At 39.7% G+C, this 13,928-nt stretch overlaps 1 protein-coding gene across 1 annotated transcript in view; it reads right to left on the bottom strand.

Annotated features, from left to right (window-relative positions):
• The window catches only part of Cpne8 (copine 8), a 186,196-nt gene that overhangs the window by 32,515 nt on the left and 139,753 nt on the right, over positions 1 to 13,928 (bottom strand). Inside the window, exon 15 of the mRNA XM_059247993.1 lies at positions 4,547 to 4,593. Within this exon, the coding sequence (XP_059103976.1) occupies positions 4,547 to 4,593 (47 nt within the window). The remainder of the gene's footprint in view (positions 1 to 4,546; positions 4,594 to 13,928) is intronic.

Genomic DNA, 13,928 nt, shown 5'->3' with positions numbered 1-13,928 from the left:
CTTGTACTGAATTCACTCTCTTCCTTTAGTTTATGTCTCAGACACAGCAAACACCATTTCTTGTTTCTTTTGGCTCTTCTTGTCTTTTTTCCCCTGCCCTGTGTTTCTTCTGTTCTGTTCCATAAAACTGGCAATTAAAAAAATCAACTCCCACTCCTTGAGTCTGTGACATTATCTGAATCTCCCTTTTGCCTTCAACAATGCCAACGAAGATTGAAATGGTAGTTGCTCCATGACATTGAACTTAACTAGTAGCAGCAATGGTTATAATAACAAGGAATTATCACAGACTGAACATCTGACTTCATATCTTACAACCCTTTCAACAAGTTCTTTCTGAAACATTTGACTTTTGGCTACTATGCGTCTAAGAATATTCACATACAAATTTTCTTTCTACGTGTTTTCATTTCTCTTGGACATATACCTTAATAGAGAAATTGCTGGTTTATATGGTGACTCTGAATACTACAATTTGAGTAACTGCCAAAATGCTTGCAAAAGCAGCTACACCATCAACATCCACAGTATTATGAAGGTTTGAATTTCTCTAGTCATCAGACTGGTTCTATCTAGTCATGTTCATGGATGTGGGATGGTATCTGTCCATAGTTCTGGTTTATGTTTCCTGTAGTCTTAAGTACATCAAGAATACATTATTATTATTTTATATCTACATATTTTATTTCGAAAAAGATTCTGTTCGGATCATTTGCCTACTCTTTTAATTTATTTCATTGAAAAAATTTATTTATTTATTTATTTGTGTGTGTGTGTGTGTGTGTGTGTGTGTGTGAGCTTGCATGTGCCATAGTGTGTGGGGAGGGAGGGAGTGGTTGGAGAACAACATACGAGAGTTGCTTCTCTCCTTCTATCATGAAGGTCCTGAAGATTGAACTGAAGTCATCAAGCTTGGAGTAAGCATTTTCATTATTGAGCCATCTTCCTGTATCCATTTGCCTATTTTTAAATTTTGAATATTTTTTCACAGAGTAGTTAGAGTTCTTTTTGTATCCTAGACACAAGTGTCTTATAGCCTGTAGGCTTTGGACATATTTGCTACATTTAGGACTTGTCTTCTGTTTTGATAGTTTCATTTGAAACATGAAATATAATTTTGATAGCATTCACTTCATTTTTTTTCATTGCCCATGCCCTTGATATCACATATATAGATCAGGTGCCACATCCACAGCCATCAAAGTTTATTCTGTTGTTATTGGTTTTTTTTTTTTCTGAACATTTTACAGTTTAACATTTGAAGCATTTCTGTTTTAGTGGAGTTTTGTACATGTCTTAAGAGTCTTAATTTTATCCTTTTGCATGTGGCTAACAACTTGACCCAGCACTCTTACCAAAAAGAACATTTTCCCCCATCAAATTGTGTTTGGTACCTTTCTTTCTCATTTGCTTTCGCATTTCTTGATCCTTTGCAATACCACCTAAATTTATACATGAATTTTTCCTTTTCTAAAATAAAACCTTTCAGATTTTGATATTGTATCAACTCTGTCAATCACTTGGAGGAAGATGGCTATCTTAACAATGTTTGCTCTTATAATCCAAAACAAAACTTTTAAATTTTATTATGTAATTTCTCTTGACATTCTTCTCAGAATAGTCTTCAGTTTGTAAAATTTATATATTTTGTGTTAAATGCATTCCCAATTTTTTCATTTTTAAAAAGTATTATTATAGATGCAATTATCTTATTTTCATTATGAATACTTTTCCTTGCAAAAATATAGAAAAGAATTTATGTATGTATTTATCTTCCTTCCTGTAGTCTTGACAACTCATGATTAAATGTAGTAATTTTTAGTAGATTTCTCAGGATTTTGCATCCTACAGGATATCTTCAAAAGTAGTTTCATTTCACTCTTATTTATTTACAATATCAATATTTAATTTTTTCTCTAACTTCCATGGCAACAACACCTAGTACAATGTTGACCTGAAATGTCGAAGCACTCTTGTTTCCCATCTCAGAAGTCATCCAGCCTTTCATTCTTAAGCATAATGCTGAGTAGGGTTTTTTTTTTTATAGTTTCCCTCTACAAGGTTTGAAAGTGTACAGCACAAATACATGTAGAACTTTGCCACATGATCTCTCAGCATCATGTGGGATATTATTCATTTTCAAAATTTTAATATTCAAAAATCAAGTAATATAACAGTCATATAAATAGCAGAAAATTAGAAAACAAATGAGCAGATGATATGCCATTATATGCTATTGGTTTTGAATAGTTTACTGAATATTTTTATATATACATGTACATGAAAGGTGACTTCTAAGTTTTTTCGTGTGATGTTTTGGTCTCATTTTTGCATCAAAGTATTAACGGCCTCACAGAAAGAACCAGGAGATGCTCTTTTCTCTTTGTTATTTGGGACAGTTTGTGAAAGGCTGGCAATTTAAATATTTGGTAGACTTCATCAATGAAGTCTCCTAGAACAAAGGTCCAGTAGATAAACTTTGATGGTAGTTGTCTTCATTGCTAATTCAGTTTCTTGTTACACATTGTTCAGATTGTCAGTATCTTAAATGAGTTTCAGTTGCTTCTGGTTTTCTACTGAATAGACAATTAATTCTCTTAGTTGGCCTAAAATTCATCAATAGAACAATGAATAGTTATTTCAACTAGTTGGATATAAGCTGAGTTACTTATTATGAGCCATATTTGATAGATATGAATCAAGATTACTGTCTGAAGGCATAATGCTAACACATATACTTTAACCCACAGAAAAAAGTGAGCTGGTAGAATTGGGTCTCATTAACTGTACTTCTAGCTCTTCTAGGAATAAGCCAACATATCTTATTAGTAAAAAGTTTTATAGAACTAGGTTTGCTCAACTGTACAAGAAGAAGTTTGGATTTAAGCGCTTTTTGGACTGTGATTTGTGGAATGTGGGTCAGTGCAAGAGAAATGCAAAGAGATAATATGAGAGTTGTAGACACAATGAGTAATAGGACAGAAAAATCTGCAGAGGCTCTCAACATGCACTGGGGTATTGTGCTGGCTTGTTTTATGTCATCTTGACACAAGTTACAGCCATCTGAAAACAGGGAGCCACAATTGAGAAAATGCCTCCATAAGATAAGGTTATAGGCAAATCTATAGGGCATTTTATTAATTAGTGATTGATGTGGGAGGCCTCAACAAATTGTGGGTGGTGCCATCCCTGGGCTGATTGTTCAGGGTTCTATAAGAAAGGAGGCTGAGCAAGCCACAAAGAGAAAGTCAGTAAGCAGCACTCTTCCATGGCCTCCGCATCAGCTCCTGCCTCCAGCTTCCTGCCCTGCTTGAATTCCTGTCCTAACTTTCTTTGATGATGAACTGTGATGTGGAAGTGTAAGCTAAATAAACCTTTTCCTCTCCAGTTTGCCTTGGTCATGGTGTTTGGTCACAGCAACAGTAACCCTAAGACAGGCATCGTCCTCGTAAACACAGGGAAGGTGGAAAGTACTGTCAATCAAAAGTGCACTTCACGCTCCTAACTTTGTAACAGATCTCAGCAACTCCAGAACCCATGGAGCAGCCTCAGTTTTCCTTGTTATTGTATAACTTGGGAGCTGTGGCTTGCTGCTGCTGCAGCTGTTTGATATCAGGAGAGAGTATCACACAGTACCACAAGTTCAGGAGGAAGATTAAATGAAAAGTTCTGGGCATGGCTTCTAATGAGGCTGTTCTGCCCTCTTGCCTTGCAAAGCTGATTCTTTCTAAGAAGTTTGGGAGTTATTGCAGTTTGGGAATTACCTGTGGGTAAATATAAACTCGTGGCAATTTTGGGCAAAAGTAAATATCAACGGTTTGAAGAATGACTCAGTGGTTAGAAGTACTTAGTGCATAAGCCCAGAATCCACAGCAGAATGACAGAACTGACCTCTGGAAATTGTCAACTGACCTCCATACATGAGCTATGATGCATGCCTGCTCACACTCATACATGCACACCATACACATGCATAAATAGCAATAAACAGAATAAAACTGAAAAAGATAAAGCAAGGCTCATGTTCTTAGGATATAATATAACAAATTCAAATGGTCATTCCATTCCAAATAAACTTGGCTCACAATAAGATTAAATTTCCATTATTTTTTCTCCTTAAAATAATTTTACATGAATCATTAATATCCATACAAAAACATCACACATCAATCCTATCTAATGAATTAGGTGTCATGATGTTAATAAGTGAGTAAAATTATGATGGAATCCCATTTTCAGGAGTACATTCACACAGAGGTACTTGAAGAATGGGGTCTCTGATTAGACACACTTCAGAAATGGCTTAGATACACAACGGACTTAACTACATCTAAAATCAGTAATCCTTGGAAAGAAATATGAAATAGTAAAATGTTTCGGTGTGTGGTTAATCTGTCATAGATTTTTGTTATAGTTCTACATTTTTGTATATCTAAACTGTTGTGTAATGTTAAAATAAAGACAAAATTTTAGGACTTTTGATGAAAAGGCAAATTTGTCACTTCATTGGCAGCAGTTCTTACTGGGGAACAGTGGTAGCACTCACCATTTGATGCTGTGAAGTCAATGGCCACTGTGAAGTTGATCTGAGTTCTAGAGCACAAGAAAAAGGGATCACCAAGTAAGCAGCCGCACACCCAGGAGGTTATTGTCCATTCTCATTGCATTTTCAGTGTCACAAATTTCCTTAAGTGTTACATTTGAACAAATATAACATCTAGTAGACAGCCTTAAATAGGCAGATTTACTAGGTAAGAGTGTGTTTAGAATGTCTTTGCTGTCATGATACTGTAAAACAAACAGTCATTTGAACAAGATTAGCTCAGTTTTGAGCTCAGGAACCATGCAAGTGGCTGAGGGAAGAGTCTACACAAGCAGCTGTGAGTTCAAGTCCAGCACTCGTGGTTAACCGCTGCCTTTGACACTACCAGTGGGACAGTCACACGCCTCTACAACATCAGCCCTTAAACTACCTTTCAAAAGTCCTGAAGATAGGACCCTCCTCTCTGTTTTTGAGAACTGAAATAGTTCAAGTGACAGTCTGCATCAGGTTGGAATGGTAACCTCCGCCTATTTACCTGTTACTGATAGATATAGTGATAAGATAGGAGTATATATATTCTAATTTTCAGCAGTTAGTCAATACATAAATTCGCTTTACTTGCTTAGTTTCTCTTTTAAATGAGTTAGCTATTTTCTTTCCTTCCCTTACTCCCTCCCTCCCTCTCTTCTCTTCCTTCCTTCCTTCCTCCCTCCCTCCCTTCCCTTCCTTCTTTCCTTCCTTCCTTCCCTCCTTCCTTCCTCCCTCTCTCTCTCCTTCCTTCCTTCCTTCCTCCCTCCTTCCTTCCTTCCTTGCTCCTCCTGCAATTCTTTTGCTCTATTACAAACTAAGCACTTGCATTTCACTCTGGGGACACTCATGACTATTTGTATTTATGATACCCTTCCTCTCTTTCCAAAGACAAAAGCCATAGTAAGTGGCAGGGCCATTATTGCAGTGACAGTGTAAGCCCACTGTGAATTTCCCTTTCTTGTGTTATTATTTAAACAGCACTTCATTAAAGGAAAGTAAGTGTCTACTTTAAGGACACGCTTAACATACTTTAAAGAGTTAAACTATTTCATGTAAAAAAAAAAAAAAAGATACCCTTGACAAACTGAACAAAGTCTGAAACTTTCCAATACCAATGATGTCGATGATGACAGTGGTGCCTACCTTGATGTCCATCCTGGCCAGGATGAGATTTAGATATGAATGGTCTCTGACTCTATGTGGGATGACTCATCCTTAGCAGGCTTGAGGCCCAGCCAAGTAAAAAAGATACTTTCTGAGAGACAGCCTGGGTCTGCCTAAAGGTCTTAGCAACAGCAGCTGAGACATGATCTGGAGATGACCTGGACCAATGAGAGGCCACCATGTCACACCAGCAGATGCATATTCATCAGACCTCCCCCCAGGGTGGGGTGGAGGGTATATAAGGCTTGCCTCTTCCTGAATAAACTGAGCTTGTTGTTTTGACATTCTCCCTGACTCTGCATCTACTTGACCCCCACCCCCAAAGGGAACAACAGCAAAGGACCCTGCTACAACTCTAGAACTAAATCATCAAGCCCCATCACACTCCACTAACAAGCATTCCCTTTTCAGATTCAGCCTCAAAAATCCCGCATGCAATCCTGGGATTAACTGGAATGTACACCCCTCCCGAAGGAAGAATCAACTTCTGGTATTTATATGTAACAAAGTCAATGTAGAGTCCTTTTATTAGCCACTCAGTAACATTTTACTCAGAGTAGAAACTGGGTTTTGAGGCTAGGAATCCAGGCTCACAGGGAGCTTCATTCTGATCAGCATGAATCAAAACGAGTACAAGTTTTAGAGAAGCAATACAGTACGACATTTGGAAGAACATTCCAGATAACTCACTCCCTTTGAGGGGCTAAAAAGAACAACCACCCCCACCCCACTGATATGTCGTGGTTGCAGACTGGACTGTAATGCAGGGTGATTAGGCAGCAGCACAGAAAGAGTAGGGCTGAGTCTGAAAGAACTGGATTTGAGTCTCAGCAACTTGCTTGTGACCTTGGCCAAATTTCAATATTTTTAGAGGGCGGGGTCACAGTAGCTCAGTAACAGAAAGAGACAAGGGAAGTACTGTATGCATAGAACATATCCCATATAAATACATACAATATAAGAAATTGCTTAAGAAACAGACAAGAGAAAGCAGAATGTCAGGAAACCTTGTTGGTGGTGCTGTTCTGGAACACAAAGCAAGCTCGCCTGGCAAAGTGTGCCCATTCGTATTAACATCGCCCACGCTGTAGCTCTGTGGGGGCATGCATTTAACAAGTGTCTCTATTTTATTTCGCCACCTTCCTGAAGCTGAGAATGTCTGAAAAATCCTCCAGCATGATGGGTGGCAGAGGTTATCAGCACAGCCATGAAAAGAGAGCTATGCACATGACCCAGCCTCTCAGATATTTGTAGTTGTTACTGTGAGCTAGCTATCAGGAGGGAATATGGGCATGTTCGGGACTGTTTTCACTTATTCCCCAATTCAAATCCTGTCTAGTTGCACAAACTAAACATTAGGAATCCTGAAAGTGGAGCCTCCCATCCCTGTTTAATTTTGTTAAATACAGATTCACATTCTGTAGTTGGTGGAATCCAGACCCACCCACCTTCAGCAGTCCTCTCTAGGCATGGAGTTATCAGGACCATGCTTCTGCCCTGATGTAACTAATATGCAATCTAGTTTACACTGCAGTTTGGTTGTCTGCTCTGACCCTCTGATTTATTGCCGTGAGCACTGGTACCCAGACTAGTCCTCCTTGATACCATTTTAATATGAGCTAACCCCTGAAGCCTTTTCTGCCTCAGTGCTTCCTTTTTCTTTAAAGTAATCAACTATTAACTGACAAACAGAACACTGCCTGATTCAAACAGTGCTTCATGCCCTCTTCTGTTTGCTGTGGGCACCAGGAATACAAGTGAGGTGCAGACATGCATGCAGGCAGAACACTCATTCATACACATAAAATAAAATTGAGAACCCCTGCTTCCCATGTGCTAGTCATGATTGGCCCATAGGGATCAGGTTTTCATACACATGCAGATTCGAATGTAACTTGGGAAGGCTACTTTACTTCTGGACACTCTCCTCATAAGAGCATAGTACCTCCTTTGTACTCACCCTTGAAAGGAATTTATTAAGTATTTCATTCATTAATATCCCTGTCACTGATGCTGGTTTTCAGGATCTGGATTAATCTAACACACTTCTGTGAACACTGGAGTGTGCTGTGCTGACCAAGTTTCTGGTCCTACCAGAGATTTAGAGGTTGACCCTCAAAATTTGACCTCTCCCGCTAGATTTCCTTTCCTTCACTCCAGCTATGAGGGTCTGAACCTGCTCAACCCAAGACAGCACCAAAAATGGTCTGTAACAAATCTAGGTGCTGCCTCCCTCAAATGGAAAGGGAATTGTCAGTGAGGGATGATGTCATTCTCTGCCCACAAAGATGCAGTTTCATAAACTAACAGCTGTTCTGGTTTTTCTGGACTTTGTGGATTGAGCTCACTGTTTTTTAAATTAAAATTGCTTTAATTAAAATGTAATTACATTAATTTCCCCCTTCCCTGTCCCCCATCCAACCCCTCCCATGTCTCCTCTCACTCCCTGTCAAATCAATAGCTCCTTTTTATTATTGTTGTGACATGTATATGTGTATAAATACCTAAATACAACCTGTCAATTCCCCCTCTCTCAGCAGTGATTAGATACTTGTAGTTCTTTTTATAGGCAGGGGAGACCCCATGATATTTCCCTCTCCTGTGTTAGAGTCTCTACTGATACTATCATTGTTCAGGTCTTGTTTAAGGAGCCATATTGTTATGACATCATTGGTATAGCTCCCCAGTTATTTGTAGGAGAGAGTAGACTTCCTGGTCCTCTGGCTCTTACAGTCTTTCTGATCCCTCTTTCATGATGTTGGATAGGAGCCTTAAGTGTCAGGGCTACATCGTAGCGTTCAGTGTTTTAAACACAATACAGGGGCCACAAAGTATAATTTCACAAGGCATTACCTCACCTTCTCTTTAACTGATAGCTTAAAAAAAAATCCCGTAAGTAATATCAAAACAACAAATAAAAATGAACCCCTGGTCTATAACATAAGCACTGCTCAAAAAATCCCATTTAAGATGAAGTAGGTGATGGAGAGAAAATTTTGCCTAGTATAAAAACATTGGGTTGTCCATCACAGAGCAGAGCCTGAATCCCTGAATCATAGCAAGCTAGAGGTTGTGCACACAAATCCTTGCCCAAACTACCAACCCCCCGTGGCACAGTTTTCTCATATAATAAATAGGTACCAGGCTCTTAAAAGCAGGGTTCTCAACCTGTGTGTTGTGGCCCCTTCATGGGTCAAATATCAAATGTCATGCATAACAAATATTTACATTATGATTCACAACAGTAGCAAAATTACAGTTATGATGCAGCAATGAAATCATTTTATGGTTGGAGGGGTCACCACAACATGAAGAACTGTATTAAGGAGTTAAAGCATTAGGGAGGTGGAGAACCACTGCTTTAAAGGAAACAGAATACTGAGTACCTGTGTGTGATAAATCAACAGATCTACAAGCTGCAGAACACCCACCCCCACCCAGAAGGCCAGGCTTTTCCAGGTTCGTGCTAACTAACCCTTTCCTCTCAGGAGAGACAGCTCTCTTTATACTGCCTTAAGATGTGTTTTTCTTTAATCCTCTCCGTACTTGTTGGCTTGTGTTCAGGGTCGAGCAACGAATTAGAACCACTGCATTCATCAGGGGATGAACTGCTGTGGAGAACTTCCAAACAACACATCCCTGTGACCTCCCAACACACAGTCTGTGTGGTGGCATCCGCAGAAGCACTAGCAAGGACAGATTTTTCCACCCACCCTGAATTAGCCCTTGTTTCCTCTCAGTTTTCCCTCCTCAACTTCTAATTGCTCTCCAGAGTGCAAGTCCTTTAGAGATAGAAGCATGCTTTCCACAGCTGTTCTTTCAAATAGATGATTACAACCCCTTCTACAGAAGCTCACATACTTCAAAGAGAATTCCTCTTTAGAGAGATGATTGACCCCCCCCCCCCCCAATTAGCAGGAGAAGGTTTACAGTGCTTTGAGAGCCCTCTGCTGGATCCCCCCTCCCTTTCTCTGCTCGGCTGTTCACACTCTTATCATGCACCATGACTGAGAAACTGGCCAACATAAACACATGATTATTGAGTATTTTTGCATCAATGTTTATGATGGGAGGCCCATGGAAGCCCATGAACTATGAACTGGTGGCTGTGGAGCCCCCATGGGACTGGACTAAGCCCTCTGGATATGGAAGATGGTTGTTTGGCTCTAACTGTTTGGGGGGCACCCAGGTAGGGGGATCGGGGTCTGTCCCTGGTCTATGGGCAGGCTTCTGGAACCCGGTTCCTGTGGTGTGACGCCTTGCACAGCCTTGGTGCAGTGGGAAGGGGCTTGGACCTGCCTAGGCTTAGTGTGCTGGGCTCTGCTGACTCCCCATGGGAGACCTCGATTTGGGGGATGTGGGGATGTGGGGTGGCTTGGGAAAAAGGGCTGGGGGTGGGTGGGAAGAGGGAGGAGGAGGGATCTGTGGACAGTATGTGGAGTGAGTAGAAAATTTCTTAGTAAAGAAAAAAAACATGATTAGCATTATTTCTTATGAAGAAACATCTCTAGCATTTCCCCGAGAATGAAACAGACAGTACTGAGCATGCTATCGGCAGAAAGACAAGGGAGGGTGAATGAGAGACTAGACATCTCTTGACTTCCAAGCCTATTTACTTTGTTAACTTCAAGTATTTTACTTTCGTTTCAAATTGGCATGCAAAGAAATGGGTTTCCATATCGGATTTTCATGCATATATCATTTGTTTGACCCTCCTCCCAACTTTTCCCTTTAAATATACGAATTTAGTCAGGCGGTGGTGGCTTACACCTTTAATCCTAGTACTTAGGAGGCAGAGGCAGGTGGATCTCTGTGAGTTCGAGGCCAGCCTGTTCTACAGAGTGAGTTCCAGGACAGTCAGGACTGCTTCACAGAGAAACCCTGTCCCAAACAATAAACAAACAAACAAACAAACAAACAAATTTAGGATCAAGAATTAACAAAAACAAGTTTTGAGATGTCTTTTAATATGTGTAAAGGTCTCTTTTCTATGTGTTGGTTTAGATGAGACAGGAAAGCATTCCCTGTTAGTTTACAGAAAGAAGGCTAGCTTTTATTAGATTTATCTCCATTCAGAGCTGCAGTGTTTAGCTCTCTATTGCTTTGATGAGTACAAAGCACTTAGATGCCCCTACAAGAAACCCTATTTAAAAAAAAGTTCTAATCATGAATATTCAAACAAGAAATCAGATTAGAAAAACTTTATAGTGTTGCCTGCTCTGGCAAAGCACGCTCCCTGAGGCAACATTCAAAGTAATGCCATACATTTTATAAAACCAGGTGAACATTTTGCATTTTTGAAACAGCTCTAAGTGTTTTTAAGGAAAACTACCATGGGGCTGATTTGTAAATTCTCTGATAGTTAGCTAGACTTTCAAATAAGCAAAATCAAGACATTCACATTGGTCTTTAAAATGAGCTGATGATACATGGGTATCCCTGTCTTCTCTCTTCTCCCATACAGGCTTTTATTACTTGTAACTGGGACAGAATTATCTATAATCTTTTTATCTATAATCTATTTAGCTATAATCTTAACAAGGTTTAGGGTCAGAATCAAGATGTGGGTAGGGTGAACAGTACTGTCTGAAAGCGGTAGTTACTTTTAAGAGGAGCTTAACTAAAAGATAAACCTCACTAACTTTGTTCATATAAATTTATCTTTTCTCTCCCTGTCTTTGAGAACTGAAAATTACTACCACTAATATTATGGAAAGCAAATGTGATAAAGTATATTGATATTTTAAATCCATTGAAGGTTTCAGGAAACAGTGGCTAGTATTTACTGAGGGTTAGAACTATACAAAATCCAGTCCCACAGTTACTTTGAGTCAGGCATCATTATTTTTATTCCTACTTATTAGAAACAGAAACAGGTTCTGGTGGGAAGAGGCAGGCAGGCCTACTGTTTGAAACATGCGGTTAAGTTGAGACTCATGGCCATAATTATGCACTGCTGCAAGCCTCAGCAACCCTCTCTTAACTCTGCTGAAATATTCAAATTATGTCCCAGAATTTATTCACATAGTATCTTTCTAATGCCACTCTCTCCCACTCCTTCTATCATGACAGGAAGAAAATTAGCAGTTTATGCTTCTGATCTCAGTATTTCATCCTCCAAGTAACATTAGAATAAAAGTCCAGGAACAGTGATTTCTGGTAGAGAGCAAAAAAAAAATTTTACACTTTAATATTTTTTAACTTTTATTGCCTTTAAGAATATACAGATTTCAATATCAAGTATCTATAAAACAAACTTTCTGGGAGTTTTAATGTGAACAAAGATAACATACAGTCTGAAGTACATTTCACCCCGAAATACTGGAGAAATACCAAATAGAGTATTTCTCTCTTCCTTCAACCACAGGTGATATTGGTAAGGAACACGGTCTCTGACATTTAACTTTTCATGCTCTGGCTGCATTATAAATTGTACTTCATGAAGCATCAGTAGTCAGTCAGTACATAATCAGGTTTTATATTGCTCTGAGATTTTAAAAAGCATGCTTAAATCTCCTTGGCCCATTTTTTTTTTTAACTATCCTAGAAACCCTGCATACAACCCTGCTACATCTTCTTTTTATCTTCTTCTGTATTTCCTTTTCTTTAATTATTTTGGTGATGGTATAAGACATAGAGAGTAAAGGTGGATACAGGAGTTTATAATTCAGCCAACAGTAAGCTCACTGGGTTTAGAATCTGATCATAGCCTGGAGTGTTGGTTTATTTTACTGCTTTTAGTGTCACCCTGTGAATAAAAGGCCAGGCCACATGGGCTAACTGTAGAAGAAATTCTTCTGATGTGTGCAGAAAAGGCTTTAGACCAGGGTAGAAGGTCCTGCAAAGGGCAGCCAAGTGTTGTTGTGAGGTTTGCGCTCCACGCTACCCTCAAAGGCTGTCTTCAGTGCAAATCCCCAACCCTTCAATGGACCTAGAGGAAGAGTGGGAGGAAGATGCAGGGTCCTACAAGCCTTCTTTTTTCAATGCCTCTCAAGAAAGGCTTTTGCAGAGACCTGGAACTGACTAAAAGGACAGATGATCGGTGCTGGGGGAAGGAGACTCACTTATCTTCGGGGATGTGACTACCAGTAGGCTGTCTATGTGCTAGTGATGACCCCCACATACATACAGCACTAACTGCACTTCTGAGGTTATTATATTTCTTTTTAAAAAAGAAGAGGGCATGATGTAGGGAGGCGACATGTTGAGCAGGGGATGCGGGGGAGGTTTTCAGGGGGAGGGGGAGGCTGTAATTAGATATAATCTTATTTCATTGTATACATGTATGGAATTCTCAAGGAATAAATTAAATAAAAATAAATTTTAAAAGACAGTGACCTATTTAATTAGTAAATTTGCAAAACTAAAAGAAGGGACACTCTTCAGTAAGGGTTAGAATTTGGCAAACATTCATGCACAGATGTTAGGAGTACGAACCAGGACATGTTTCTAGCAATGTAATTAATACAGAATGAATGGTAAGAACATATTCCATGTGATCCTGCAGTGTCTTCTCTATGCAGTGAACTTAAAGGTGTTCTTGTTGAAGTGTAGTCAGTGCTGTTCACCACAGTTTTATATTCATTTAATTGAAGTAACTGTCCTTGGTAGTTTTATGTCAACTTGACAGAAGCTAGAGTCATTTGAGAGGAGAGAACCTCAAATGATAAAGTGCCTCCATCATACCAGGCTATAGGCAGGCTTGTAGGACATTTTCTTAGTGATTGATAAGGGAGGTCCCAGCCCATGGTGGGTGGTGCCATCGCTGGGCTGCTGATTCTGAGTTCTATAAGAAAGCAGGCTGAGCAAGCCATGAAGAGCAAGCCAGTAAGCACCACCCCTCTCTAGCCTCTGTAACTGCTCCTGCCTCCAGGTTAAGGTCTCTACCCAATTTCCTTTGGGAACTCTGTCCCCTACAAGTTGCTTTTGGTCATGGTGTTTTGTCACAGCAATAGAAACCCCAGCTAAGACAAAACGCAATGGCATGTGCAGCTTGTGTTTCTGTGAAGGTCTGAAATAAAAGTGCCATCAAAATATTCAGAAGTGGAGCCCAGAATGATGGCTTAGTGGGTAAATGTGCCTGCTGCTAAGCCTAAGAACTTGAATTCCTTCCCTGGAGTCCACAGTGGGAAAGGAAAGGACCAATTCTTGCAAAGTGTCCTCTGAGTTCATCCACCCAGGCTCTGTGTGT

This window comes from Peromyscus eremicus, chromosome 20, assembly GCF_949786415.1.
Source record: "Peromyscus eremicus chromosome 20, PerEre_H2_v1, whole genome shotgun sequence".
Taxonomy (NCBI): domain Eukaryota; kingdom Metazoa; phylum Chordata; class Mammalia; order Rodentia; family Cricetidae; genus Peromyscus; species Peromyscus eremicus.
Note: the sequence above shows the minus strand (reverse complement) of the source record. Positions and strands in the feature narration are given on the sequence as shown.